At 44.0% G+C, this 26,056-nt stretch overlaps 2 protein-coding genes and 1 long non-coding RNA gene across 6 annotated transcripts in view; 1 reads left to right on the forward strand and 2 right to left on the reverse strand.

The window, feature by feature from the left end:
• The window catches only part of snrkb (SNF related kinase b), a 49,187-nt gene extending 37,100 nt beyond the window's left edge, over window positions 1-12,087 (reverse strand). The window contains exon 1 of one of the 3 annotated variants that reach the window (XM_090213227.1): window positions 11,950-12,087. The gene's annotated coding sequence lies outside the window, so the exon portion shown is untranslated. Of the gene's footprint in view, window positions 1-7,996; window positions 8,424-11,949 lie in introns of those variants that run through there. The other 2 variants (XM_021593323.3, XM_090213232.1) reach the window with 2 other exon arrangements.
• Window positions 12,088-13,609: 1,522 nt separating this feature from the next.
• LOC149985450 (uncharacterized) lies at window positions 13,610-15,465 on the forward strand. The gene is made up of 2 exons (XR_016489965.1): window positions 13,610-14,925; window positions 15,060-15,465. It is a non-coding gene; the product is annotated as an uncharacterized LOC149985450 (long non-coding RNA).
• A 430-nt stretch (window positions 15,466-15,895) lies between these two features.
• LOC110513605 (E3 ubiquitin-protein ligase znrf1) overlaps window positions 15,896-26,056 on the reverse strand; it is a 45,997-nt gene continuing 35,836 nt past the window's right edge. The window contains exons 3-6 of one of the 2 annotated variants that reach the window (XR_016489864.1): window positions 20,196-20,301; window positions 19,775-19,865; window positions 18,941-19,489; window positions 15,896-18,276 (exon numbers count right to left, since the gene is read on the reverse strand). Coding sequence is in view for 1 of the 2 variants with exons in the window: in XM_021593400.3 (XP_021449075.1) it covers window positions 19,808-19,865; window positions 20,196-20,301 (164 nt within the window). In the remaining variant the exon portion in view is untranslated. Of the gene's footprint in view, window positions 19,490-19,774; window positions 19,866-20,195; window positions 20,302-26,056 lie in introns of both variants that reach the window. The other variant, XM_021593400.3, reaches the window with a different exon arrangement.

The raw sequence follows: 26,056 nt of genomic DNA on the forward strand, positions 1-26,056 counted from the left end.
CCTGCCTCTGATTGAGAACCATATCAGGCCGAACATAGAACTGGACAAACTAGACATGTAACATAGAATGCCCACTCAGATCACACCCTGACCAACCAAAACATAGAAACATACAAAGCAAACTATGGTCAGGGTGTGACAGTACACCCCCCCCCCCCCCCCCCCCCCAAGGTGCGGACTCTGGCCGCAAAACCTGAACCTATAGGGGAGGGTCTGGGTGGGCATCTGTCCGCGGTGGCGGCTCTGGCGCTGGACGTGGACCCCACTCCATAATAGTCTTAGTCCACCTCCTTAGCGTCCCTAGATAGGTTACCCTCCTTAATGACAGCTCGGGACAGAGGGGCAGCTCGGGACAGAGGGGCAGCTCGGGACAGAAGTAGCTCGGGACTGATGGGTAGCTCAGCACTGAGAGGAAGCTCAGCACTGAGAGGAAGCCCAGGCAGGTAGTTGGATCTAGCAGATCCTGGCTGACTGGCAGATCCTGGCTGACTGGCAGATCTGGCAGATACTGGCCGACTGGCGGATCCTGGCCGACTGGCAGTTCTGGCAGATCCCGGCTGACTGGCAGATCTGGAAGAGTCTGGTAGACTGGCAGATCTGGAAGAGTCTGGTAGACTGGCAGATCTGGAAGAGTCTGGCTGACTGGCAGCTCTGGCGGCTCCCTGCAGACTGGCAGCTCTGGCGGCTCCTTGCAGACTGGCAGCTTTGGCGGCATCCTGCAGACTGGCAGCTCTGGCAGCTCTATGCAGACTGGCAGCTCCTTGCAGACTGGCAGCTCCTTGCAGACTGGCAGCTCCTTGCAGACTGGCAGCTCCTTGCAGACTGGCAGTTCTGAACAGGCGGGAGACTCGGGCAGCGCTGTAGAGGAGGAAGGCTCTAACAGCGCTAGCCAGGCGGGAGACTCCGACAGCGCTGGAGAGGAGGAAGGCTCCGGCAGCGCTGGACAGGCGAGGCGCACTGTAGGCCTGATGCGTGGTGCTGGCACTGGTGGTACTGGGCCGAGGACACGCACAGGAAGCCTGGTGCGGGGAGCTGCTACCGGAGGGCTGGGGCGTGGAGGTGGTACTGGAAAGACCGGACCGTGCAGGCGCACTGGAGCTCTTGAGCACCGAGCCTGCCCAACCTTACCTGGTTGAACGCTCACGGTCGCCCTGCCAGTGCGGCGAGGTGGAATAGCCCGCACTGGGCTATGCAGGCGAACCGGAGACACCGAGCGCAAGGCTGGTGCCATGTAAGCCGGCCCAAGGAGACGCACTGGGGACCAGCTGCGTAGAGCCGGCTTCATGGCATTAGGCTCGACGCTCAATCGACACGCGGAGCTGGAATATACCGCACCGGGCTATGCACCCGCACTGGAGACACCGTGCGCACCACTGCATAACACGGTGCCTGTCCTGTCTCTAGCCCCCCGGTAAGCACAGGGAGTTTGCGCAGGTCTCCTACCTGGCGTAGCCATACTCCCTGTTAGCCCCCCACCCCCCCCCAATAAATTTTTGGGGCTGACTCCCGGGCTTCCTTGCGCGCCGCCGTGCTTGCTTCGCCAACTCCATTCTACGATAACCTTCCTCGCACTGCTCCAGCGAATCCCAGGCGGGCTCCGGCACTCTCCCTGGGTCGGCCGCCCACCTGTCTATCTCCTCCCAAGTAGTATAGTCCATACTCCTGCTGTCCATAACGTCCTCCCATGTCCATTCCTCCTTTCGCTGCTGTTGCTGCCTGTTGAAACGCTGCTTGGTCCGTTGGTGGTGGGTGATTCTGTAACGGTTTTCTTTCTTTCTTCGTGAGAAGGAGAGTCGGACCAAAATGCAGCGTGTAGATTGCGATGTTTATTCAACAAACGAAACACGAATCTAAATACAAACACTACAAAACAATAAACGTAACGAAAACCGAAACAGCCTATACTAGTGAAAACTAACGCATAGACAGGAATAACGACACATAGGACAATCACCCACAAACACACAGTGAAACCCAGGCTACCTAAATATGGTTCCCAATCAGAGACAATGACGAACACCTGCCTCTGATTGAGAACCATATCAGGCCAAACATAGAACTGGACAAACTAGACATGTAACATAGAATGCCCACTCAGATCACACCCTGACCAACCAAAACATAGAAACATACAAAGCAAACTATGGTCAGGGTGTGACAGAGTCATTCTGGGTAAGTCTCTAAGAGCTTTGCATGCCTTGATTGTACAAAATTTGCACATTATTCTTAAAAAAAATCTTAAAGTTGGCTGTTGATCATTGCTAGACAGACATGTTCAAGTCTTGCCATAGATTTTCAAGCCGACCAACTCAAGTGTGTATTTGGCTTTGTGTTTTAGGTTATTGTCCTGCTGAAAGGAGAATTTGTCTCCCAGTGTCTGTTGGAAAGCAGACAGAACTAGGTTTTCCTCTAGGATTGTGCCTGTGCTTAGTTCTATTCCTTTTCTTTTTATTATAAAAAAACTCCCAAGTCCTTGCCGATGACAAGCATACCCATAACATGATGCAGCCACCACCATGCTTGAACGTGGTCTGCGGTTGTGAGGTCAGAGGACGTACTACCAAATTCTCTAAAACAACGTTGGAGGCGGCTTATGGTAGAGAAATTAACATTCAATTCTCTGGCAACAGCTCTGGTGTACATTCCTGTAGTCAGAATGGCAATTGCACACTCCTCAAAACTTGAAACAATTGTGGCATTGTGTTGTGTGACAAAACTGCACATTTTAGAGTGTGAGAGCCACAGACGGAAGTGTGTACGGCCACAGTACATCACTGGGGCCAAGCTCCGTGCCATCCAGGACCTCTCTACCTGGTGGTGTCAGAGGAAGGCTCAAAAAATTGTCAAAGACCCAACCCCCCAAGTCATAGAAACAATCTATGCTACTGCACGGCATGCGGTACCGATGCACCAAGTCTGGAACCAACAGGACCCTGAACAGCTTCTACCCAGATGGACGTCTGTTTTGTCTTGTCCCGTGTATATATTTTTTTCTTCGTAAATATTTTCGATATATTTTTTATATTTTTAATCTCAATTTCCATCTATGGATTGAACATACTTCCCTGCAACCCGCCCCACCCAACAGGCTCTTCTGTTGCGACGTCCCCCGGATGCCCATCTGCTAGCCTGCTAGCCCCAGCATGCTAGCTGTCTGACTCGCTGTGTCCAGCTTAGCTAGCTACTCACTGGACCCTATGATCACTCAGCTACACATGCCTCTCCCAAATGTCAATATGCCTTGTCTATTGCTGTTTTGGTTAGTGATTACTATCTTATTCCACTGTAGATCCTCCAGCCCTGCTCAATATGCCTTAGCTAGCCCTTTTGTTCCACCCCCCAAACATGTGGTGAACTCACCTGGCTTAAATGGTGCCTCGAGAGACAAAACCTCTCTCATCGTCACTCAATGCCTAGGTTTACCTCCAATGTACTCACATCCTACCATACCCTTGTCTGTACATTATGCCTTGTATCTATTCTTCCGCGCCCAGAAATTTGCTCCTTTTACTCTCTGTACCAAACACACTAGATGACCAGTTCTTATAGCATTTAGCCGTACCCTTATCCTACTCCTCCTCTGTCCCTCTGGTGATGTAGAGGTTAACCCAGGCCCTGCAGTACCCAGCACCTCTCCCATTCCCCAGGCGCTATCATTTGTTGAGAATTGAGAATTAAGCATTTTTCTACGGCTGGCCATGCTTTCCACCTGGCTACCCCTACCCCGATCAACAGCCCTGCACCCCCCACAGCAACTCGCCCAAGCCTACCCCATTTCTCCTTCACCCAAATCCAGATAGCTGATGTTCTGAAAGAGCTGCAAAATCTGTACCCCGACAAATCAGCCGGGCTAGACAATCTGGACCCCCTCTTTCTAAAATGATCTGCCAAAATTGTTTCAACACCTATTATTAGCCCATTTAATCTCTCTTTCGTATCGTCTGAGATTCTCAAAGATTGGAAAGCTGCCACGGTCATCCCCCTCTTCAAAGGGGGAGACACCCTAGACCAAACTGCTACAGACCTAAATCTATCCTACCCTGCCTTTCTAAGGTCTTCGAATGCCAAGTGAACAAACATATTACTGACCATTTTGAATCCCACTGTACCTTCTCCGCTATGCAATCTGGTTTCAGAGCTGGTCATGGGTGCACCTCAGCCACGCTCAAGGTCCTAAACGATATCATAACCGCCAACGATAAGAGACATTACTGTGCATCAGTGTTCATCAACCTGGCCAAGGCTTTCGACTTTGTCAATCACCACATTCTTATTGGCAGACTAAATAGCCTTGGCTTCTCAAAGGACTGCCTCGCCTGGTCCACCAACTACTTCTCTGATAGAGTTCAGTGTGTCAAATCGGAGGGCCTGTTATCCGAACCTCAGGCAGTCTCTATGGGGATGCCACAGGGTTCAATTCTTAGGCCGACTCTTTTCTCTGTATATATCAATCATGTCGCTCTTGCTGCTGGTGATTCTATGATCCACCTCTACGCAGATGACACCATTCTGTATACATCTGGCCCTTCATTGGACACTGTGCTAACAAACCTCCAAACTAGCTTCAATGCCATACAACACTCCTTCCGTGGCCTCCAACTGCTTTTAAAAGCAAGTAAAACTAAGTGCATGCTCTTCAAACGATTGCTGCCCGCACCCTCCCGCCCAACTAGCATCACTACTCTGGAGGGTTCTGACTTAGAATACGTGGACAACTACAAATACCTAGGTGTCTGGTTAGACTGTAAACTCTCCTTCCAGACTCACATTAAGCATTTCCAATCCAAAATTAAATCTAGAATCGGCTTCCTATTTCGCAACAAAGCATCCTTCACTCATGCTGCCAAACATACCCTCGTAAAACTGACTATCCTACCGATCCTCGACTTCAGCGATGTCATTTAGAAAATAGCCTCCAACACTCTACTCACCAAACTGGATGTAGTCTATCACAGTGCCATCCGTTTTGTCACCAAAGCCAAAGCCAAAGTACTACCCACCACTGCGACCTGTATGCTCTTATTGCCTGGCCCTCACTACTTATTCGTTGCCAAACCCACTGGCTTCAGGTCATCTATAAGTCTTTGCAAGGTAAAGTCCCACCTTATCTCAGCTCACTGGTCACCATAGCAACACCCACACGTAGCACGTGCTCCAGCAGGTACATTTCACTGGTCATTCCCAAAGCCAAAACTTCCTTTGGCCGCCTTTCCTTCTAGTTCTCTGCTGCCAATGACTGGAACGAATTGCAAAAAATCACTGAAGTTGGAGTCTTATATCTCATTCTCTAACTTTAAGCATCAGCTGTAAGAGCACCTTACCGATCACTATCCCTGTTCACAGCCAATCTATAAATAGCACACCCAACTACCTCATCCCCATATTGTTACTTATCCTCTTGCTCTTTTGCACCCCAGTATCTCTACTTGCACATCATCATCTGCACATCTATCACTCCAGTGTTAATGCTAAATTGTAATTATTTCACCTCTATGGCCTATTTATTGTCTTACCTCTCTACTCTTCTACATTTGCACACACTGTACATAGATTTTTCTATTGTGTTATTGACTGTACATTTGTTTATGTGTAACTCTGTGTTGTTGTTTTTGTCGCACTGCTTTGTTTTATCTTGGACAGGTCACAGTTGTAAATGAGAACTTGCTCTCAACTTGCCTACCTGGTTTAATAAAGGTGAAATAAATACATTTATTTTAAAAAATTACTCCAAGCTGAATCACATCGGCCGTGATTGGGAGTCCCATAGGGCGGCGCACAATTGGCCCAGCGTCGTCCGGGTTTGGCCGTGGTAGGCCGTCATTGTAAATAAGAATTTGTTCTTAACTGACTTGCCTAGTTAAATAGAGGTTAAATCAAATATATAAAATCAAATAAATAAATAACAATTCTGTCTCTCATCAAAGGAGAAGTAGATCAGGATGGAAGGAGGAAAGGGGAGGGAGGAGGGTAATGGAATGAGGATAGTGATGGGGAAAGAGGAGGGAGGGGTTGTGGGTGATGGAGGAAAGGAGTGGGGTTTCCTTATGTAGGATCTCATCTCACTTGTTCCCATCATGCAATATTCAAAATGGTGAGGTCACCGTGAGAATAGGGGAGCAGAGAGACTTGAGAGAGCACTCTCTCTTCTGAATTCTTAATTCAGTCATTATCACACAGATAATTCAATTCCACACTCATTTCCAGCATTTAAACTCTTATCACATATTTAACTCCTCCATTTCTTCTGTCTCTCTCTTTGTATGGAACAGCATGTTAATATTAATAGGAATTTTAATAGAATTGTAATTATATTGGAGGAGAAGTACAGGGTTGAGTGAGTTGTGTCTGTAGCTGCATGCTTCTCCTGTGACCTGCCTGCTCTCTCCTCTCTGACCCAGGGGACACTGTCCCGTCCTGCTCAGAATAAAGTATGGAGAGTTACAAGCAGTCACATGTACTGTACACACGTATGCATTGTCTCACACACACTCACATGCACGCTGGCTATATATACACACACACTCTGTTAGTTCACTTTGACTTTTCTCTGCTATTCAATCACCCCATTTGTATTCTCCTCCACCCTTTCCATCTCTCTCCCTCTCTCCTCTCCCCCTTGCTCTCTATCTTCCTATCTGGTTGGCAGTCCGGTGATGACTCAGAGTTGGCCCGTGCTCCCTGGGGATGGCAAGGCAATAGAAAGACAAGGTGCAGGCCAGGAACCAGCTCGTTTGTTACAGTAACGAACAATAGCCTACAGAGTTATGAGAGATGGGGAGTGATCACACACTGCACTGTGAGATGCCACCAAACTTGCTACTCCCTAACAAAGGACACCACACACAGAACAAATGGGTAAACTTAAGACTTGGTCTCACAATCATTTTACTCATCATCCCCTGTACTACAATCATTATCATCATGTCCCATTCATGGCCCAGTGCAGTCAAAAACGTGATTTTGTGTGTTGTATATATATTGTAATGAAACAGGCAGGGAGCAGGTCTTGAATTCTCAACCTTCTAATCCAAAGTCCAGAGCGCTATCGACTGTGCCCCAAAAGCATGCTCGAGCTGCAGAGTCGATATCCACGCTTATAAACCCAGGGTCGTTACAATATATATATTTCCACACTACAAGGTTGGAATTATCCTGTGAAATTGTGAAAATTGTGAAATGTCTGTTTTGGTGGGATGGAGTATTGGCTAGCCCGGTGACATCACCAGGCGGTATATGAATGAATAGACCAATAAGAAAGAGAGTCCCAAACCACTCTGCCAATAACAGATTGTTTTCAGTTTTCCCCTCCTCACTCAGACCACTCCCAGACAATGCTAGCAAAATTCTTGCTTGAGAAATTTTTCTTGGCTAAGAAGCTATTTTTGTGTCTTTTCGATCATTTTAATTGAAAAGAATCACAGTAAGGTACTTAAACTGTTAACCATAAATGTTATAATATTGCAATGAAAACGGCTGCATTGGACCTTTAATGAATTAAGATATCCTTACCAAACAGTTACACAAATATATATCATTAACATAAACATATCTTTAAATGTATTTTAAAGCATTGTGAAAGTTTTGTATGACAGCGGTATTGGAGAGGATGGATCATAAGTTAGTCGGTATAATTTTATGTAAAAGCTGCCAGCGCATATATCTAGTTATCAAAGTACAAATTATGATCATTCTAGTCTCCACATGGACATGAATACCAGCAGTAAGCTATAACAGCCCATCGTAAACACTTGCTTTAATTTCGACTGGTAACGTTAAACTTCCACTCCGCAATCAGTCCTGAGTTCGCAGTCCCGAGTTCGTAAAATACACATATACTGACTAGCCTACGCATCTGATGAAATGCATAAACATAGACTTGTCGTTCACATCTGGCACCGAAATCTGACAATAACATTATAGCCAAAATAGATAATTCTTAAATAGCTAAGAGTGGGAATATAGTTAGCTTAAATATAAAAATAAAAAAAAGACTTACCATTGTTAGGAGAATGCGTTATCCTTGAGGCTAGTGGAGCGACCCACCACTGTAAACAGCAATGCACTTCTTTCTATACCAAGAATACTAGCCTACTTGATGTGTTAAAATCTTAATAACGCTATTACACAATATTTTCCCCTCGCCCTGTTGTATTGACTGTGCCAGGTGTGTAGTGTTTGCGTGCCCCGATGTCTCCGCAAATGACGAGGCAACAGGGATGCTCGATGTGAGTGCGTCTCTCTGCAGTAGGCTAGCCTATTCGTGCATTCACCTCCGTCTGATCGGCTCTGAGCGCTGGCCTGGGTTGGCCTGCTACTGACGTCAAAGCATTCCAGCTAACTCCGGTCTTATTCGGAGGATGTTCTCTCCTATGGCGCGCTAGGGCTGAGGCAGGCGGAAAGGCCTAGAGGAAAATGTCTGATCTGAAGTCGAGAGAGCAGAAAACTATTATGGCCTATGCAATTGAACGTGTCTATAATTAGCTAGGCGAGGAGATGAAGGAGAATAATGGGGAGAATACATTCTTCACATATTTATTATATATGGGTGAGGCATAGCGGTCTATATGGGAGGCCTTTCCAACCACATCACATTAGGTCAATTGTAGCGTTGACTATGATTCACAACTCCAAAGACAATGCTTTTTACAAATGTGATTTTTTTAGAATGCCTTTGGAGGGAAATAATGAAAACGGAAAGAAAATAGTAAAACACATTCTCTTTAGTCAGTATGGACACAGAGTTCAACCGTGCTTATGTACAAAATACACCCCAAAAGCAGGCATTTATAAAAATGTAACTTGACGTGAGAATGTGCTGACCTCCAAACTTTAGACCATGCATGCGCACATTTTCTAGTGCTTGAAAATTGTATTGCAAGCTGGCAAGTAAGTATTTTGTGCAAATGGGACATATGATGAAAAGCTTATTCACAAGAATGCAACCATTTGCCATTAGTGAGAAGAGCGAAAATCTATGTGTTTTATTTTTAGAATCTAAAATAATTAGACATCGGAATCGTATCATTAGAAATAGGAATCTTTTTACTATTTTATTTTCATAACCATTCCAGAATATATTCCTCCTCTTTTCTGGCTGTGATGGTTTCATATTCCCGAAGGAGCCATACAACAAATTAACATGCGAATCTCTCATTTAATTGGACCTAATAGCCTAGTAAATACACTGAACAAAAATATAAACACAACATGCAACAGTTTAAAAAAATGTACAGTTCATATAAGGAAATCAGTCAATAAAAAAAATATATTATGCCATTATCTATGGAGTTCACGTGACTGGGAATACAGATATGCATCTGCTGGTCACAGATACCTTTAAAAGGTAGGTGTGTGGATCAGAAAATTAGTCCGTATCTGGTGTGGCCACCATTTGCCTCATGCAGCGCAACACATCTCCTTCGCATAGAGTTGATCAGGCTGTTCATTGTGTCCTGTGAAATTATGTCCCACTCCTCATCAATGACTGTGTGATGTTGGATATTGGAGGGAACTGGATCCAGAGCATCCAAAACATGCTCAAGGGGTGACATGTTGGATGAGTGTGCAGGCAATGGAAGAACTGGGACATTTTCAGCTTCCAGGAATTGTGTACAGATCCTGTAACATGGGGCTGTGCATTATCATGCTGAAACATGAGATGATGGTGGCGGATGAATGGCACGAGAATGGGCCTTAGGACCTTGTCACTGTATCTCTGTGCATTCAAATTGTCCATGCCTGCCTGCCCATACCATAACCCCACTGCCACCCTGTTCACAACATTGATATCAGCAAACCTCTCGCTCACACAACGCCATACACATGGTCTGCGGTTGTGAGGCCAGTTCGACGTACTACCAAATTCTCTAAAACAACATTGGAGGTGGCTTATGGTGGACAAATTAACATTCAATTCTCTGGCACCTGCTTTGGTGGACATTCCTGCAGTCAGCAGTCAGTATGTCAATTGCATGCTCCCTCAGAACATGAGACATCTGTGGCATTATGTTGGGTGACCTGCGTGGTTTTGGTACTGGTTTCAACCCACATTTTTGCTTATAATTTGATCTGTGGACACCGTAGATCGAAGTGGCTTGCATTGAGCAATAGCCCAGGTTTCCAGCGACACAGTTGTATATTTTCTGAGTCTGTGTGATGTAGGATGTGAAATCTGAAATGACGTGAAGCTGGAATGTCCCTCCTACCATTTAATTTGCTCTTACGACTGTCCATCAATTCCTGGCTGAACCCTAGCCACTGACAAAGCACCTGCCTGCAATCTTTACCCTGTAGCACAGCAGTTAGCACATTCAGAAATCAATTTATAGCCATTCATCTAAAACAATTCATAGAATTTAAACAAAAAAACACTTTCTGTTTGTCATAGACACCCAAGTCTAAGGCACTGGTCTAAGGCACTGCATCTCAGTGCTAGAGGCGTCACTACAGACCCTGGTTTGATCCCGGGCTGTATCAGAACCGGCCCTGATCATGAGTCCCATAGGGAGGCACACATTTGGCCTAGCATTGTCCGAGTTATTACGGGAGGGTTTGGCTGGGGTAGGCCGTCATTGTAAAATAAGAATTTGTTCATAACTGACTTGCGTAGTTAAATAACAAAAAAATAGCCAGACAAGAGTAATATGAGATGAAAGAAGAGTTCAGGAAGCCAAGCTAGAGCTCTGTGAGACGTTCACAGCAATGGGGGCAGACGTTTTGATCAGAAAATATGCACATTTTCTCTAACACTAAACATACAAATATGTATTTTACAGTTATATATAAGGTGAAATCTTCTAGTTAGTCATTGTATAAATTGATTATTCTATCTTTAGATAGCATACAAGTCATTTCAAGCCTTATTCATACAGTGTTGTTGAATAGGAAATAAATCATATGCAGTATAATATTTCATATTTCCATATATCTATCATGTTTTTACTGTGCACTTGAGCTTGTGTCCTCAAAAGTGACTACACCTCAGCAATGTATTACACTTTCTTACCATAAAGATGATATCTGAACCTTTCTTGGAGTATACAGCATTACTAGTTATTGTTTATGGCCATCTCATGATTAACATTTTTTTTTAAATAAAGCAATTAAAACAATTACTTTTGGGGATTAAGTAGATTACCTTTTCGATTACATGTAGGTACATTTAACTGCTACTGATATAGCCAATCTTGACTTTGTAGTTGTGGTAACTCGTGGAAACTGGGATTTGGGGTTTAGAAGTCAATGAGATAAGTGAAAAATTATTCCTTAGTTGTTAACTTTCTTGAAATCTAAAGGCACAACCGAATTTCTAGCCAATGTCTTAAGTAGTTGAACATCTTGTTACTCCAACCTTGTGAAACTGACACGTTTTCATTTTAGTCAAAAGCAATTTTATATAGGGTGTCCAATCAAAAACGCATATTTTCTTTGTCTTCTTTTTCTTTGGTAGCATGGCGTTCGCACATTTTGTTTGTGCATGCCGCCACCTACTGTGTGGTAGTGTGTAGTCAATTACGTTCTATTTCGTGATACAAAAATGTCAAAGGACGGGGGGAAAGGAAAACATTGCAACACCAACTAACTATACGCCTATATACCACTATTTAATTCAAATTAATATCACCACCCCATTCGACTACTTTGACCCTAACTGATTCTACACCAGGCCGACAGCCTGGGAGGGCAGGACCCTTTCGTTCAACACACCTTGTAGCTCTTCTGCAGTAAAACCTAGTATACCCATGTACTTTTCTGCAGCTGAGCTAGCTTCACCGATTAAACAGTACCCAACTTCTTTTCTACCCTGGCCCGAGACTGCATATGGATCAGCCAAAAGGCAGGGATCTACTTTCTCCCAAAATCTCACTCCCACTCACCCCTTTGCATGACCATCAGGCTCAGACTTGGAGGTCTTCACAACACTTGCCACCACAGGTAATTCATACTCACTCTTGTCAGGTTCAATTTCTGAGCCATCAGCGACAGCAGAATACAGTTTTTACTTGGCGCCATTCTTCCTCAACACACATCTTCCCACTGCACTCGGCTCTTCTCCCTCTTCCTCGTTTTCCATGACCACGTTTATGCGTTCACCACTCTTTTGCCGTGCCTTCTTCCGCTGTATTGCTTGCACAAACTGATGCCGTTTCTCCAAAACCCAACTTCGGTTTCTTAACCCAATTTTTAAGTCTGGCTATTTCTGGCCTCTCTGTGCTTCTCTTATATCATAAGACTCATCCAGCAACCAAACGCATCTTTTGACGAATGGGTAAAATAATGAATTAATTGTGTAGATAATAAAGTTATTGGAGTTTTTATGCATGTATGATGGTCAGAATTAAGGTGACTAAATCAATGGAGGCCAGAGAAAAAAAGTTGTAAAATATCTGGAAAATTGCATCACATCAGGTAGGTTGAATTCTGTGCAAGATATACAGTGGGGCAAAAAGTATTTAGTCAGCCACCAATTGTGCAAGTTCTCCCACTTAAAAAGATGAGAGAGGCCTGTAATTTTCATCATAGGTACACTTCAACTATGACAGACAAAATGAGAAAAAAAAATCCAGAAAATCACATCTCAAGGATGATCAATGGAAACAGGATGTGAATATAATGTTTGTCTATGCTGTTTTTTCACCTTTCAACCTATAATGTCTATAGATGCAGGGTATGCACTTGAACAATTAAGTGCAGTAAGCCTATGTGGTTCTTGTGTAGTCCCTTTGTTCAAGTACGGATTAAATATTATTATGCTATTATTAGCCTAATAGAGTGGTGAGTAGGAGCAGTGATCCCTGCATTCCGCTTTGTGTGTGGTGAAGATGGAGTGTCCTTGAGTGAAGCAGTCAGGCAGCAACATGGCAGAGACGAGTCTGTGCACGTGAGCTCAGCCGTCTGGCACTGAGCAGGTGTGTCCTCTCTCTCTCTCTCTCTCTCGCTCTCTCTCTCTCTCTCTCTCTCTCTCTCTCTCTCTCACTCACTCACTCACTCACTCACTCACTCACTCACTCACTCACTCACTCACTCACTCACTCACTCACTCACTCACTCACTCACTCACTCACTCACTCACTCACTCACTCACTCACTCACTCACTCTCACACTCACTCTCACACACACACACTTTATTTGAATCCCCCAATCAAATGTACATTCAAACATGCATGGTCACTCAAGGGTTCAGAAAGCACCTCCTTTTCCAAACAGCCAGGCTGTCCACGACAGCTGAAATAGAGCAATACCTAGCCAACTGCCTTGTCCTAGTCTTGGTAGGCCTGCAATCTGGAGGCCATGCACTGCAAGCCTGTGTATGTGTCCAAGACTGTAAAATATCAGCGTCGCCAGCCTGCACCTACACCCGATGCTGTCCAAGCATGCAACGAGGGGCTGTTGTGGGCAAAGGCCTGCTCCATGTAGCCATCAAATGAGCAGCCCACTTCCAAAATGAGCACCTCCCTCTGGCCTCCCCCCACAACAACAACAACATCTGGTGTATTTGGCACACAGGAAAACACATCATTATCAACATCAAACCAGCTTCCTGTTACACATGAATGTTTATTGATGTGTGCTGTTGGTGACCAAGACTATTCCTAGAGCTGGCAGCCCAGACAAACTGAGCAATCGGGGGAGAAGGGCCTTGGTCAAGGAGGTGAATAAGAACCCGATGATCACTCTGACAGAGCTCCAGAGTTCATCTGTGGAGATGGGAGAACCTTCCAGCAGGACAACCAGCTATGCAGCACTCCACCAATGAGGCCTTTATGGTAGAGTTGCCAGACGGAAGCCACTTCTCAGTAAAAGGCAATATGACAGCCCGCTTGGAGTTTGCCAAAAAGCACCTAAAGACTCTCAGACCATGAGAAACAAGATTCTCTGGTCTGACGAAACCAAAATTGAACTCTTTGGCCTGAATGCCAAGCATCATGTCTGGAGGAAACCTGGCACCATCCCCACGGTGAAGCATGGTGGTGGCAGCATCATGCGGTGGAGATGTAATTCAGCGGCAGGGACTGGGAGACTAGTCAGGATCGAAAGCAAAGATGAACAGAGCAAAGTACAGAGAGATCCTTGATGAAAACCTGCTCGAGAGCGCTCAGGACCTCAGACTGGGGTGAAGGTTCACCTTCCAACAGGACAACAGCCCAAAGCACACAGCCAAGACAACGCAGGAGTGGATTCGGGACAAGTCTCTGAATGTCCTTGAATGGCCCAGCCATAGCCCGGACTTGATCGAACATCTCTGGAGAGACCAGAAAATAGCTGTGCAACGACGCTCCCCATCCAAGCTGACAGAGCTTGAAAGGATCTGCGGAGAAGAATGGGAGAACTCCCCGAATGCAAGTGTGCCAAGCTTGTAACGTCATACCCAAGAAGACTCGAGGCTGCAATTGCTGCCAAAGGTGCTTCAACAAAGTACTGAGTAAAGGGTCTGAATACTTATTTAAATGTTATATTTCTGTATTTTTATTTCTTAAAACCTGTTTTTGTTTTGTCATTATGGGGTATTGTGTGTAGATTGATTTAAATCAAGTTTAGAATACGCTGTAACCTAATAAAATGTGGAAAAAGTCAAGGGTTCTGAAAGCTTTCCGACGGCACTGTAAATCACTTGGTGCTGATTTCCTGGTGTTTTTACAGTCTTTTATGTCCAACAATGAACATTAAAAAAATATATAAGTTTAATAATAATAATACTATTTTGCTCAGAAAACTGGATGGGCCAAATAAAACTGCCTTTGGGCTGCTAGTTGGGAAACTGATGTACTTGTATATGTTTGTGTGCACAGTAGTGTCTTACGGCTTCTTTCTCTCCTGAGGTCTGATTGTGGGTTATGTTGGAGATGGAAACTTCCACTGTATAATGGTCATGTACCCCTAATGACCAGGATGAGGTCACTAGAGTTCACTGAGAGACTGGCCAGGTACTGTAGGTCTCTCTTTCCTCTATATTTTCTCCCTAGTTTTTCCTACCTCGTCATTGATCGGCCCCTTGTACCTCACCATGGAACTCATTCTCTCTTATCCCTGTCTTCATATTTCTCTGTTTCTCTCTCAGTCTGTAGAAAAGCAGTGGCACTGGACGGGACATGCACATGGAAGCACGGGGTGGGCCTGGGAAACAAGTGTTGCTTCGTGAGGAGATGGGACCCCTTGCCATGGAGGTCATGCAGGGCCTCAAGGCCACTCTGGACCCCAAATAACCTAATGAATCCTGGGAAGTTACTGTAACTGAAGGTACTGAAGCTATCACCTTATCACAGAGCACTGAATAAATGAATGAAGTGTACAGTACTACTTAGGGATGCAATACCTCTGTCTGCCACTGGGTGTCAGGCGTTTGGTATATTTGTTTTTGTAGCGTGAGTGACTGACTAGTCCCAAGGGCAAATTGTGTATTATTGTCTGTCCTCTGTTAATCTTCTTAAGTTCCTCAGAATTAAATGCTTCTTTAGATTTTACTACAATATAACTGTATGGCTTGACATTTTTTATTGACTACTTGTAATTAACTAAATCCATCAGTTTGCATTTTGTTTCTGCTCTATTTTGTGCCGTTGATATGTGCATACTGTACTTAAACTGTAAATGGCCCCTTCTGATAGAGAGTTAAGTATTTATTTATATTGCCATGGTGAAGTTGCTCATGTCTCTAAAGATTTCTTCTTACAATCTTATTTGCTCAGTGGTGACATGTGTTGAGACAAGCCAATGAGACTAGAGAAAAACAACCCAGGCTTTATGCAACAGAGCAATAACACCTGTAAGTAGTCACAGGAGTGATCCCAGTTTTCTCCTCAAGAGAATCCATCAATCTATTCAGGACAGAAGAGAACACAGCTTTTGCCTTTTAACATTAGGTGATGGGTCAACAAAGTAGCTTAATGACAAGCATTAGCACACCATTATTTATTGAGTAGATTTGTTGAACTTAACATTTAAGCCTGAATCTAGTTAAGTAAATTACATGAAAAGGCATGTTTATTTTGTCATTTATTTATTATATATATATATATTTATATATATATATTTATATACAGTACCAGTCAAACGTTTGGACACACCTACTCATTCCAGCATTTTTCTTTATTTTACACATTTCTACATTGTAGAATAATAGTGAAGACATCAAAACTATGAAATAACACATATGGAATCATGTAGTAACCAAAAAAGTGTTAGAAAAAAATCTAAATATATTTGAGATTCTTCAAAGTAGCCACCCTTTTCCTTGATGGTAGTATTGCACGCCCGTGGCATTCTCTCAACCAGCTTTTTTGTATGTTTTTTTTAATTGAATCTTTATTTAACTAGGCAAGTCAGTTACAAACAAATTCTTATTTACAATGACGGCTTACCCCGGCCTAACCCGGACGACGCTGGGCCAATTGTGCGCCGCCCTATGGGACTCCCAATCATGGCCAGATGTGATACAGCCTAGAATCGAACCAGGGACTGTAGTGACGCCTCTTGCACTGAGATGAATTGCCTTAGACAGCTGGCCTGGAGCCCGAGCTTCATGAGGTAGTCACCTGGAATGCATTTCAATTAACAGGTGTGGAATTTCATTCCTTCTTAATGAGTTTGAGCCAATCAGTTGTGTTGTGACAAGGTAGGGGTGGTGTACAGAAGATAGCCCTATTTGGTAAAATACCAAGTTCATATTATGGCAAGAACAGCTCAAATAAGCAAAGAGAAACGACAGTCCATCATTACTTTAAGACATGAAGGTCAGTCAATCCGGAACATTTCAAGAACTTCAAGTGTAAAAACCATCAAGCATCAAATGCTTCACAGAGTTCAAGTAACAGACACATCTCAACATTAACTGTTCAGAGGAGACTGCGTGAATCAGGCCTTCATTGTCAAATTGCTGCAAAGAAACCACTACTTAAGGACACAAATAATAAGAAGAGACTTGCTTGGGCCAAGAAATATGAGCAATGGACATTAGACCAGTGGAAATCTGTCCGTGGCTCTGATGAGTCCAAATGTTTGATTTTTGGTTCCAACCGCCGTGTCTTTGTGAGACGCAGAGTAGGTGAATGGATGATCTCTGCAGGTGTGGTTCCCACTGTGAAGCATGGAGGAGGAGGTGTGATGGTGTGGGGGGGCTTTGCTGGTGACACTATCTGTGATTTATTTAGAATTCAAGGCACACTTAACCAGCATGGTTTACACAGCATTCTGCAGCGATAAGCCATCCCATCTGGTTTGCGCTTAGTGGGACTATCATTTGTTTTTCAGCTGGACAATGACCCAACACACCTGAAGCTTGTAAGGGCTATTTGATCAAGAAGGAGAGTGATGGAGTGCAAAGCTGTCATCAAGGCAATGGGTGGCTATTTTGAAGAATCTAAAATATAAAACATATATTGATTTATTTAACACTTTTTTGGTTACTGCATGATTCCATATGTGTTATTTGAAGGTTTTGATGTCTTCACTATTATTCTACAGTGTAGAAAATAGTACAAATAAAGAAAAACCCTTGATGGAGTTGCTGTGTCCAAACTTGTGACTGGTACTGTGTATATATCATTATCAGTATTCATCCCACAGATTGCACATCAAAATCATCAAACAATTAGTTGGTACCTCCAAAACAGGCACCCATTCACATCCTTGGAAAAAAAGTCATCTCAAAACATGAAATGAAATCAAGGTATATGGCCCTTTAGCAGAGTCGGGCAGGGATACAGTTAGCAGGAGACATGAATATGTATAGTATACTCTATCATAACTGACTCGTAGTCTGTCTTCCCTGTGTTCCTTGTTCAGTTGAAGCTTGGTGGTTGTCTGCTTGCTAATTCATTGTTTATAGTGGCCTCACAGGTACTATATTCTCTACATTTTCACCCTACAGAAATTGAAAAAATATTCACCCATTTGTTGAGCTATGTTAGTATTTTTCTTCCAGAATCATCACTCTGTTATTCTTTATACACTAGAGGCATTCTGAAGAGTAATGTATGTTTTCTGACAGATTTGCGAAAACAAATCCTGTTAAATGTGAATAAATAAGTTATAACCCCGGAATAGCTCCACGATGTGACTGTCATTTTTGGGTTGATAGGTCTTTAATATGTCCATTACATTAAGTCACATCAGCCAACACAACCAGAGAGGACCTGACCTATTTCATCAGAAAACATGTGGGGCACAGACAGTAGCTTAGACCAAGAGGCATCACACATACACACACATGAACACACTCAAGGCCCTTACAGGGAAATGACAAATTCTGGTCAGCGTTTCCCCATCGCAGCAAAAACCTGGTGGACAAAAACAAGGAGAAAGAGCGTGTATGTCATGTTGAGTTTATGTAACTGTAAACATTAGCAAAATAAAGGGAGCGATACCACATTCACACAGGGAAAATGGACATCTAAATTGTAAACATTTCAAACACAGACCAACACATAGTATTGTCTCAGACTTCTATTTGACCCTTTAGCAAATCAGGCTTTCACACTACAGAGATGGCTGCATCATCACCCCAACCTCAACCACACCACATGTATGCTTACGGACGTCATCCTCACAGCCCCAGAACATAGAAAAACATAAACCAACGACCCCCAACAGTCCCCCACGACACATAAGCACACTCACACACATTCACCCACCACCAAGCATAAACGACGTACCCATCCACACACTAACGCACACAGAACAGGTGTAGTCTGACTGATATTTTCACTGCCCCGACACATATAGAAGCATTATCTACACCCCTCCACACACACACACACACACACATAACCCAAACAGAAACCTACATAGACAGACCCTGCCTGCCACACCAATGCTGCACTTCACACATCGCTGCTCCACCTCAAAGTAAAGACTAAGACAAGCGCATGTCTCTTCAACTAATGATTGGGTGGGTGGGTGCTGTAACTCTGGGGATTGGGGGAAAGCCTTTTGTTGCATTACCAGACAACGCCCTGGGAGTCGACCCTGCCCTGGCACACAGGGTTCATCCAGCCCTATTCTTCATCTTTTTCTTCATTATCCTCCTCTGTCTCTTCCTGATGAAGGCCATGAGATGGCTGGATCCAGATGAGTGATATGGAGCCAGGCAGGGACAAACTCAGGAGGCAAAATGGAAGGCAGAGCAGAGCAAGGGCCAGACCCCCGGAGGAGCCCAGAGAGGACCAGGCCGTGTGGCGTGGTGACTGGCTGGCTGGGGGGCCAAGCAGCCTGGTGAGGCAGTTGGCCTGGAGGGATGGTCAGCCTAGTTGGGCCAACATAGGGACTGGCAGTTAGCAGCCTTTAGGGCTAGGGGGGAGGTGGCAGGGAGGAGGGGCACTCTTTTATGCATGTGGAAGTGAAAGTATAAGCTTAATGTTTTTTCTTTTGGTTCCGTTTGCTAGGAATTCTCTTGATAGATTGATAGATCAATTGATAGATAGGTTGTTTTGATTGTTTAGTTTTTTTGGTTACTTCAGTGTCCAGATATCCATGATAGGAACATAAAGTGTCCTGATAGATAAAGAGAGAAATGGAGGGGAGATGTTAACCATACATTAAAGTGGATACACAAAGACAGTTCAGAAGGTTATTTCGAGTGCATAATTTACGCTTACAGTATGCTCTAGCTTCAAACTGACTAAGAATGTGAGTTTTATTGAGGGTGGTCATATGTGTGTGTACTACGTATGCATTATGCAGCGAGTGAGTGAGCTATGTGGATCATAATGTTCTTTGAAACACCTCGTGTCACCAGTCTCCTGTGTGGAAGAGAAGGAGGTGAGGAGATGCTCTCACCTTGAACAGTAGGAGTAGGAGCACAGAGGTCAGTCAGTCTGAAGGATGCTCAGGGCAGGAACGATTGATCTCAAACCAGGAGTCTATACAGCTGAACAGAAAGAGGAGAAAACCCACCATCATCACATGAATGCACATATATCTCTGGCCTTAGCTACAGTACATGGCAAGGGCCTAAATGTATTGCCCCACTGAGTATAATTAATCTAGTGGTCATTTCAGGCTGTGTGTAATCCTGTGAGCCTGCGTGCGTATTGTACAGTCAGGATCAGGAACTGAGCTCAGTCTGAAGGTGTGTCCTAAAATGGCACCCTATTTCCTGTGGCAACCTACTTTTGACCAGAGCCCCCAATTGACCCTAATCAAAAGTAGTTCACTATATAAAGGACATGGTGCCATTTGATTAGTCCCACCGTCTCACCTTTTGTGATAGATGCAGAGGCACGGCAGTCTGGCGATGGTGTTTCCTTGCTGCAGCTCCTCCAGACAGATTACACACTCCCCGGCATCCCTGGCCAGCACGTCATCTGGAACACACACACAAACACACAAGCAGACGCACACACAGGCAAGCAGGTACACATACACACAAACACACAAAAGAAAACACAAGACAACCGTGAGCGGCAATGACACATCATCAAATTGTACCTAATATGAAATAGCAAAGGCAGTGAGGCAGTGGCACATCAAGATCAACAACAAATCTGTAAATTACTATAGGCTTTACAACTACAGCAGCAATAGAACAGAAATACCAGAATAGAACAGAGCAAAAGACACACAGCTGGGGACTAGTCAGATGGAAGAACATCTAGTCGGTGCGTCAGAAAGAGGTCTAGGCCTGATCTGGTTGCTGTTATGTAAATAAACAGCAGGGGGCAGCATTGAACACAGTCTAGTCTGGACCAACAAATCAAAATCAAATCACATTTTATGTCACATGCACCGAATACAACAGTGACATTTTTACTTACAAGCCCTTAACCAACAATGCAGTTTTTAAAAAATATTTAAAAAATGCCTGAAAAAAAATAATAAGAAATAAAAGAAACAAATTATTAAAGAGCAGCAGTAACATAACAATAGTGAGGCTATGTACAGGGGGTACCGGTACAGAGTCAATGTGCGGGGGCATCGACTACGCAAGGTAATTGAGGTAATATGTACATGTAGGTAGAGTTATTAAAGTGACGATGCATAGATAATAACAGAGTAGCAGCAGCGTAAAAGAGGGGGGCAATGCAAGTAGTCTGGGTAGCCATTTGATTAGATGTTCAGGAGTCTTAAGGCTTGGGGAAAGAAGCTGTTTAGAAGCCTCTTGGATCTAGACTTGGTGCTCCGGTACCACTTGTCATGCGGTAGCAGAGAGAACAGTCTATGACAAGGGTGGTTGAAGTCTTCCTCCGACACCGCCTGGTATAGAGGTCCTGGATGGCAGGAAGCTTGGCCCCAGTGATGTACTGGTGCAGCTGTAGAACCTTTTCAGGATCTGAGGACCCATGCCAAATCTTTTCAGACTCCTGAGGGTGGAATTGGTTTTGTCGTGCCCTCTTCACGACTGTCTTGGTGTGCTTGGACCATGGTAGTTTGTTGGTGATGTGGACACCAAGGAACTTGAAGCTCTCAACCTGTTCCACAGCAGCCCCGTCGATGAGAATGGGGCCGTGCTGTGCAAACTGTTTCAACTGGGAAGCATGCGACAGGCTTTAGTAGAATGACATCAGAGAGGATGGATGACGTTTTACGTGCTCCTAACAAACTGTTATTTGTTTGTGTTTTGCGATGTTTGTAACTTATTTTTTTTATTTTGTACATGTTGCTGCTACTGTCTCTTATGACCGAAAATAACTTATGGACATCAGAACATCGATTGCTCACCACGAACTGGCAAACAGGAAACCGCTCATCCAGAAGCGGCGCTCCTAGTGGCCGGGGACTTTAATGCAGGGAAACTGTTAATCTGTTTTACCAAATTTCTACCAGCATGTTAAATGTGCAACCAGAGGGGAAAAATATCGAGGCCACCTTTACTCCACACACAAAGATGCGTACAAAGCTCCCCCTCACCCTTCCATTGGCAAATCCGACCACAACTCTCCTCCTGATTCCTGCTTACAAGCACAATTTAAAGCAGGAAGCACCAGTGACTCGGTCTATAAAAAAGTGGTCAGATGATGCAGATGCTAAACTACAGGACTGTTTTGCTATCACAGACTGGAACATGTTCCGGGATTCTTCCGATGGCATTGATGAGTACACCACATCAGTCACTGGCTTCATCAATAAGTGCATCGATCACGTCGTCCCCACAGTGACTGTTCGTACATACCCCAACCAGAAGCCATGGATTACAGGGAACATCCGCACTGAGCTAAAGGGTAGAGCTGCGGCTTTCAAGGAGCGGGACTCTAACCCAAAAGCTTTTAAGAAATTCCTCCATACCCTCCGACAAACCATCAAACAGGCAAAGCGTCAATACAGGAGTAAGATTAAATTGTAATACACCGACTCCGACGCTCGTCGGATGTGGCAGGGCTTGCAAACTATTACAGATTACAAAGGGAAGCACAGCCGAGAGCTGCCCAGTGACACGAGCCTACCAGACAAGCTAAATTACTTAAATTGCTGCATCGAGGCAAGTAACACTGAAACATGCATCCGCTGTTCCAGGCGACTGTGTGATCACGCTCTCCGCAGCCGATGTGAGTAAGACCTTTAAACAAGTCAACATTCAAAAAGCCGCAAGGCCAGACAGATTTCCAGGGCATGTATTCAGAGCGTGCACTGACCAATTGGCAAGTGTCTTCACTGACATTTTCAACCTCTTCCTGTCTGAATCTGTAATACCAACATGTTTCAAGCATACCACCATAGTCCCTGTGCCCAAGAACACTAAGGTACCCTGCCTAAATGACTACTGAACCATGCTTTGAAAGGCTGGTCATGGCTCACATCAACACCATTACATCAGAAATCCTAGATCCACTCCAGATCCACAGATGATGCAATCTCTATTGCACTCAACACTACCCTTTCCCACCTGGACAAAAGGAACCCCTGTGTGAGAATGCTTTTCATTGACTACAGCTCAGCGTTCAACACCATAGTGCCCTCAAGCTCATCACTAAGCTAAGGACCCTGGGACTAAACCCCTCCCTCTGCAACTGGATCCTGGACTTCCTGATGGGCTGCCCACAGGTGGTAAGGGTAGGTAACAACACATCCACCACTCTGATCCTCAACACTGGGGCCCCTCAGGGGTGCGTGCTCAGTCCCCTTCTGTACTCCCTGTTCACTCATGACTGCACGACCAGGCATAACTCCAACACCATCAGTAAGTTTCCCGATGACACAACAGTGGTAGGCCTGATCACCGACAACGATGAGACAGCCTATAGACAGGAGGCCAGAGACCTGGCCATGTGGTGCCAGGACAACAACCTCTCCCCCAACATGATCAAGACAAAGGAGATGATTGTGGACTACAGGAAAAGGAGGACCGAACCCGCCCCCATTCTCATAGATGGGGCTGTAGGGGAGCAGGTTGAGAGCTTCAAGTTCCTTGGTGTCTACAGCTGCACCATCGAGTGCATCTTGACTGGTTGCATCACTGCCTGGTATGGCAACTGCTCGGCCTCCGACTGCAAGGCACTACAGAGGGTAGTGTGAACGGACCATCCAGGACCTCTATACCAGGTGGTGTCAGAGGAAGGCCCTAAAAATGGTCAAAGACTCCAGCCACCCTAGTCATAAACTGTTCTCTCTGCTACCGCATGGCAAGCGGTACCGGAGCGCCAAGTCTAGGTCCAAAAGGCTTCTAAACAGCTTCTACCCCCAAGCCATAAGACTCCTGAACACCTAATCAAATGGCCACACAGACTATTTTCACTGCCCCCCCCCCCCCCCCCCCTTTACACCGCTACTACTCTCTGTTGTTATCATCTATATCATCTTTAATAACTCTACCTACATGTACATATTACCTCAACTAACCGGTATCCTGTACCGGTATCCCCCCTGTATATAGTTTTGCTATTATTATTTAACTGCTGCTCTTTAATTACTTGTTACTTTTATTTCTTATTCTTATCTGTATTTTTTTAACTGTTGTTGGTTCGGGGCTCGTAAGTAAGCATGTTGTGTTCGGCGCATGTGACTAATAACATGCGCCTAATAACATTTGATTTGATTTGATTTTGATATATTATAACAACATTTTGTTGTTGTTGTTGTTTTGGTGTTTGTCAGGGTTTTTTTCCAGCTGTTCGCGCACACAATATTTTCTCTTGAGGCAAGGCGAAGTTCAGTAGCCGAAGTCTACACCCCTTTGTCTGTGATTGATTAACAGTAGGAGTGGGAACTATGGATGGGATTCTTCAATGAAGTGCTGAGGCGACTAGTTTTCATGCAAAGTTTTTCACTTGAGAAATGCTGCAACAACCATCCTAGTTTGATGTAAAATTTTGCGACTAAGACCTCAACAAAAATGTCAATTGAATTCAGATTTCTTGATTTATCTTAGAATTATTCTGACTATTTGAGGAAATGTTATTGGCTATGAGGTTGCTATAGTGCCTCAAGAGGGACAAACAGTAATATTGCTGATTTTTTCTCATTTTTCAAGCGAAGTTATTTTAAGGTAGTATTTTGTATTTGTATTTATGGACTATGGATCCCCATTCATTCCTGCCAAGGCAGCAGCTACTGTTCCTGGGGTCCCAAAAAATTAAGGCAGTTATACAATTTTAAAAACATTACAATACAATTCACAACAGATTTCACAACACATTAAGTGTGTGCCCTCAGTCCACTACACCTCATTATGACAGACCTCTCCCTAACTTAGCTACTGTTGCATCAAAATGTTTTGACCATGACAGTTTACAATTCAGGGTTACTCCAAGCAGTTTAGTCTCCTTAATATGCAATCGGTGTCCCTATACCGGGACGGTTGAGCTAATGTGCACTAATGTGATTAGCATGACGTTGTAAGTAACAGCAAACATTCCAGGTCATAGACATGTCTTATATGGGCAAAAAGCTTACATTCTTATTAATCTACATGCACTGTCTAGTTTACAGTAGCTATTAAAGTGAAAAAATACCATGCTATTGTTTGAGAAGAGTGCACAACAACAACAAATAAATGAATTACGGCAACTGGTTTGATACATTCACCTCTGAAGGTATAAAATGTACTTAGATTCAGGAATCTTGCTCTGATTTGTCATCCTGGGGGTCCCAGAGATAACATGTAGCATAGTTTGTTTGCTAAAATAAATGTTTATATTCAAATGTAGGAACTGGGTTCTACAGTTTGGACCGCTGCTGTCTCTGGCTCCACACCCACCCCACCCGGCCATCTAAATGTGTGAAAGCTAATGATCCATCATGTATGACATTCCTGGCAGTGTGTAGACTTACATTTTGCATTGCCATATCATTTTTGTATGTTCTCTATTGTTATGTACTTGAAAATTGACCAATTTGACACATTTGGTTAGACATAAATTATTGTTCAGTATTGCAATGCATCACTGGATCAATCTGAAACTTTGCACACACACTGCTGCCATGTAGTGGCCAAAAAATGTCAATTGCACCTAAACTGAAATATTATATTATGGCCTTTCTCTTGCATTTCAAAGAAGATGGAATAACATTTTTTTTTTTAAAATGCATTATTTTGTTTGTATTATAATTTACTAATTTACTTGCTTGTTATATTCTCCTACATTAATTTCACATTTCCACAAATGACAAAGTGTTTCCTTTCAAATGGTATTAGGAATATGTATATCGTTGCTTCACATCCTGAGATACAGGCAGTTAGATTAGGGTATGTCATTTTAGGTGAATATTGAAAAAAGTGTCAGATCCTTAAGTTAACTTTCTCAATTCCCACATTATTCATAACAAGATTTAGTTGAGGTTTAGGGTTTAGTGAATGATTTGTCCCAAATAAAACACTTTTCGTTTTTGAAATATTTAGGACTAACTTATTTCTTGCCAGCCAATCTGAAACTAACTGCAGCTCTTTGTTAAGTGTTGCAGGGATTCTACTTGCTGTGGTAGCTGATGTGTATAGTGTTGAGTCACCAGGATACAGTACATAGACACAAGGCTATACTCAGAGCCCTTGGCAGGTCATTAGTAAAGATTGAAAAAAGTAAGGGGCCTAAGACAGCTGCCCTGGGGAATGCCTGACTCTACCCGGATTATGTTGGAGAGGTTTCCATTAAAAACACCCTCTGTGTTTTGTTAGACAGGTAACTCTCA

This window comes from Oncorhynchus mykiss, chromosome 1, assembly GCF_057628025.1.
Source record: "Oncorhynchus mykiss isolate SJ-2025 chromosome 1, ASM5762802v1, whole genome shotgun sequence".
Taxonomy (NCBI): Eukaryota; Metazoa; Chordata; class Actinopteri; order Salmoniformes; family Salmonidae; genus Oncorhynchus; species Oncorhynchus mykiss.